This window comes from Meleagris gallopavo, chromosome 2 (assembly GCF_905368555.1).
Source record: "Meleagris gallopavo chromosome 2, MGAL_WU_HG_1.1, whole genome shotgun sequence".
Lineage (NCBI taxonomy): Eukaryota > Metazoa > Chordata > Aves > Galliformes > Phasianidae > Meleagris > Meleagris gallopavo.
The window spans coordinates 64,019,307-64,023,743 of record NC_139405.1 but is presented as its reverse complement, the minus strand read 5'-3'; the positions used below and the strand labels follow the sequence as shown (position 1 = coordinate 64,023,743).

General features: G+C 55.4%; 1 protein-coding gene across 2 annotated transcripts; it reads left to right on the top strand.

The window, feature by feature from the left end:
- Positions 1-473: 473 nt before the first annotated feature.
- On the top strand, positions 474-4,033 carry MARCKS (myristoylated alanine rich protein kinase C substrate). Of its 2 annotated transcripts, XM_085217449.1 has the most exons (3): positions 474-714; positions 1,023-1,143; positions 2,095-4,033. In XM_085217449.1, the coding sequence occupies exons 2-3, from the start codon at positions 1,045-1,047 to the stop codon at positions 2,827-2,829; spliced, it is 834 nt and encodes a 277-aa protein (XP_085073575.1). In that variant the 5' UTR covers positions 474-714; positions 1,023-1,044; the 3' UTR covers positions 2,830-4,033. The 2 variants fall into 2 exon arrangements, with proteins under 2 accessions (XP_085073575.1, XP_085073574.1); XM_085217448.1 differs by having other exon boundaries at positions 479-1,143.
- The last annotated feature ends 404 nt before the right edge of the window (positions 4,034-4,437 follow it).

Here is a 4,437-nt window from a genome sequence, read left to right as displayed (position 1 = left end):
GGGGCTTAATTAGGGCCGCGGACTGATTGCCGCGTATTTTATTCCGAGCCCGTATCGCACGGGGGGAGGGGGCGGTCGCTGCCCGGCCACATCTGGCCTACAGACCCACTCCCCGCGCCTCGTGATCGCGTTTGGCGAAACCCGATCTACGTGGTTGAAATACCTTCCAAATTGGGGGCGATTTAACAATCGCGACCAATTAAACCTAGGGAAGAAAAGGAGGAGGAAAAAAAAAAAATAATAATAAAATAAAGAAAATCCCCTCCTTCCCGCTCCCCCCGCCCCGGGCTCGCGCACTATCTGTTGCTCTCACGGCGGCAGCGGGTGGGGGCGGGCGGACGGGCGGACGGGCTCACACTCGTGCTCCCGCTCGGGCTCCTCGCACGCCCCGCGCACCATTGTCCCTGCCCGCCCGCCCCGCTTTATTTGGGTGTTTTGTTCGCTCCTCGGCGCGGAGCTCCGCGCGCCCGCCCGCGCCGGAGCGGCACATTCATTATCGGCCGGGGGCTGATTTCAAACCGCTGCCATCGCGGCTCCATTGTTCGCAGGGCGGCCAGGCCCCGCCCCCCTTTGTGTGGCGCGGCGGCGATTGGCCGGCGCCGGGCGGAGGGCTGCCGTCACCGCTCGGGAAGCCCATTCATCTGTGCACTTGGGCGTTGGACTCCGCATCTTATTAGCAACCAGGGAGATTTCTCCATTTTCTCCTTGTCTACAGTACGGCTACAAATCTGGGATTTTTTATTACTTCTTTTTACTAAACTTGGGCTCCTTTTTTTTTTTTTTTTTTTTGCTCGACTTTTTCCTCCCTTTTTTTCCCTCCCTCCTGTGCTGCTGCTGCTGCTGCTTTTTTTGATCTCTTCAACTTTAAATTTTTTTAAAAGGAGTGCATTATAATCGGTTCTGTTCTCTCTTCTCTTTTTTTTTCCCCCTCTGGTGTGTGTGTGTGTCGCTGCCGCTGCCGGTCGCCCGCTATTTATACCGACTCGACGCTCTTTGTTTCCCCTCCTTTTGGATCTGTTGAGTTTCTTTGTTGAATAAGCCAGCATGGGTGCCCAGTTCTCCAAGACCGCTGCGAAGGGCGAAGCCGCCGCCGAGAAGCCCGGGGAAGCGGTGGCCGCGTCTCCCTCCAAGGCGAATGGACAGGTAAAAAAAAAAAAAAAAAAAAAAAAAAAGATTCCAAAAAATTAAACCTACTCCTTTTTTTAAGCCGACTTCGACGGACTCTCTTTTGCATCCTGTCTAATTCCTCTTCCTTTGATACCCGGTGGCACGTTCAATGGAGAATACGGGCAATCCTTTTATCTTTGCGACTCAAGGCAAAGGGATCCTTTCTTTATATTTTAAACACGGGTTTGGCTTTGAATGATTCTTTCTCTGAATGGTTATCTTTCCTGCGTCGCGGGGGAGGGGGACTATTTTTTAATACATTTTTTTTGTAAAGAGAGACAAATCCCTCGTGTATTGCGAGCGTCCCGATGGCTTCTAAACGGAAGGACCTTATATCGCTCGGCTTTTCCGCTCGCTTCACCTCCTTTCGACGGCGCCGGGCAAGGAGCGCGAAGCCTCTGGGGGTGGAGGCGCGATGCCGTCGGGGGTGGGGGCTCGGCAGCTCCCCACGGCCGGGTCCCCCAGCTACCCCCTCCCCGCCGCACGCCGCCCGGCTGTCGGGCTGCCCCCCGCCGCCCCCGCAGCTGCCGCCCGGGGCAGCCAGCCGCGCTGGCGGGCGCCTGCAACATGCAAATAGGGCGGGGGGCGGGGGCGGCCGGGAGGATGGCGGTGGGGGCACCGGCAGCCGGGCGCGGGGCCGGGGCCGGGCGAGCTTTGTTCGCCTCGCCTCGCCATCCCCCGCCCCGCGCCGCGGCGGCGGCGGCGGCAGCCGGACGGGGCGCGCCGGGGGCGGGGGTGCGCGCCGCCGCCGCAGCGTGGAACTATGGCGCCCCCTCGCGGCCGTCCCGCCGAGCAACCCGCCGCTGGGGGGAGCAGCGCCCGGTGCGGGGCGGCGGAGGGCGCGGAGAGGGAGGCCGAGCGCTCGGGCCCGCGCCCCGCGGCAGCCGCCCCTTCGGCGCCCCCGGTAACGCGGTCGCTGTCTTGCAGGAAAACGGCCACGTGAAGGTGAACGGCGACGCCTCCCCCGCGGCGGCGGAGGCGGGCAAGGAGGAGGTGCAGGCCAACGGCAGCGCGCCCGCCGAGGAGACGGGCAAGGAGGAGGCGGCCTCGTCGGAGCCCGCCTCCGAGAAGGAGGCGGCCGAGGCGGAAAGCACGGAGCCGGCCTCCCCGGCGGAGGGTGAGGCCTCCCCCAAGACTGAGGAGGGCGCGACCCCCTCGTCCAGCAGCGAGACCCCGAAAAAAAAAAAGAAGCGCTTTTCCTTCAAGAAGTCCTTTAAGCTGAGCGGCTTCTCCTTCAAAAAGAACAAAAAGGAGGCCGGCGAGGGGGCGGAGAGCGAGGGCGGCGCCGCCGCCGCGGCCGAGGGCGGGAAGGAGGAGGCGGCGGCCGCGGCCCCCGAGGCGGCGGGCGGCGAGGAGGGCAAGGCCGCGGCCGAGGAGACCAGCGCGGCCGCCGCCGGCAGCGCCGAGGCGGCGAAGGAGGAGGCGGGGGACTCGCAGGAGGCCAAATCGGACGAGGCCGCCCCCGAGAAGGCGGCAGGAGAAGAGGCCCCGGCGGCCGAGGAGCAGCAGCAGGAGAAGGCGGCGGAGGAGGCCGGCGCCACCGCCACGAGCGAGGCGGGCAGCGGGGAACAGGAGGCGGCCCCCGCGGAGGAGCCGGCGGCGGCGCGGCAGGAGGCCCCGTCCGAGAGCAGTCCGGAGGGCCCCGCCGAACCGGCGGAGTAAGAACCGCCGCCGCCCCGCGCCGACGAACTTTTCTCCCCCTGTTTGTTTGTTGGAGTGGTGCCAGGTACTGGTTTCGGAGAACTTGTCTACAACCAGGGATTGATTTAAAAGATGTCTCGTTTCTTTTTTTTCTCTCCCCGCAGATTTCCCATCTCAAATCATTCTGTTACCACCATTCCAACGGGCGAAGGAGGGCCTCGCCGCCTCCCTCCGCCTCCTTCCTTCTCTCCTTTTTTTTTTTTTTTTTTTTTTTTTTTGCATCAGTATTAAATGTTTTTTCGGTTTTTTTTTTTTTTTGTGCATACTTTGCATCTTTATTCGAAATGTAAACTTTCTTTGTCAGTCTGTGGACGCGCCCATATATGAAGGAGATGGGTGGGTCGATAAGGGATCTCGATGAAGTGATAGGGGCCACAGTGGGGAATCCGTGGTGCATCCATTGCCAAGAACGTGCCACGAGACACGATGTGAGGGGTTAGTCTTTTTTTAAAAGAAAGTTATTACGATGTATTTTGTGAGGCAGATGTTCTATAAGGTTTACAACACTACAAGTCTTGATTAAGAAGGAAAGGAAAAAAAAAAAATCAATACCCAGATAAAGAGATCATAGTCTTAGGAATTCATTTAAACCATAGGAACTTTTCACTTATCTCATGTTAGCTGTATCAGTCAGTGATTAAGTAGAAATACAAGTTGTATAGGCTTTATTGTTTATTGCTGGTTTATGACCTTAATAAAGTGTAATTATGTATTACCAGCAGGGTGTTTTTAACTGTGACTATTGTATAAAAACAAATCTTGATATCCAGAAGCACATGAAGTTTGCAACTCTTTCCACCCTGCCCATTTTTTGTAAAACTGCAGTCATCTTGGACCTTTTAAACACAAATTTTAAACTCAACCAAGCTGTGATAAGTGGAATGGTTACTGTTTATACTGTGGTATGTTTTTGATTACAGCAGACGACGCTTTCTTTTCCAGTTGTCTTTGAAAATAAAGGAAAACTCTTCAGATGCAATGGTTTTTTTTTGTGTAGCATCTTGTCTATCATGTTTTTGTAAATACTGGAGAAGCTTTGACCAATTTGACTTAGAGATGGAATGTAACTTTGCTTACAAAAATTGCTATTAAACTCCTGCTTAAGGTGTTCTAATTTTCTGTGAGCACACTAAAAGCGAAAAATAAATGTGAATAAAATGTATAATTTGGTCGTGTTTCTTTCATGGATACTCTGGTAGCTTAAATGGGCTGCTATTGCCTAAATTTGTAGTGAGAAAGAGATGCTGCTTGCTGTTGGTGCGAGCTTTGAAAGCTGGCTTCGTAATCCCAGGCTCTGTAAGGCTGTGCTTATAGCAGTGGGCTGGGTAAACTGCAGCTTTCCTGGATTTAAAAGGAGGACTGGAAGGCAGGCTGAGCACGCAAGACGTGTGATGTTGCTGTCCAGGCTCCATCTTGCTTTAAGACCAGAGGTATCCAGCACGTGAGATTCTGGCCTCTTGAGGAAAACGAGATGTAATTGGAATTGCTTAGTGTGGGGCGCTGATTTATTTCTGTGTGCTGAGTTGCCTGAAAATTAACCTCTTGGTCCCTGTTTATGTCTTAGTATGC

What these genes read in the sequence shown, in the direction of transcription:
- MARCKS (XM_085217449.1), top strand. Translation starts at nt 1,045, where the DNA reads ATGGGTGCCCAGTTCTCCAAGACCGCTGCGAAGGGCGAAGCCGCCGCC. An exon ending in CCTCCAAGGCGAATGGACAG is followed by an intron (nt 1,144 to 2,094) that starts GTAAAAAAAAAA and finishes GCTGTCTTGCAG; the next exon opens with GAAAACGGCCACGTGAAGGT.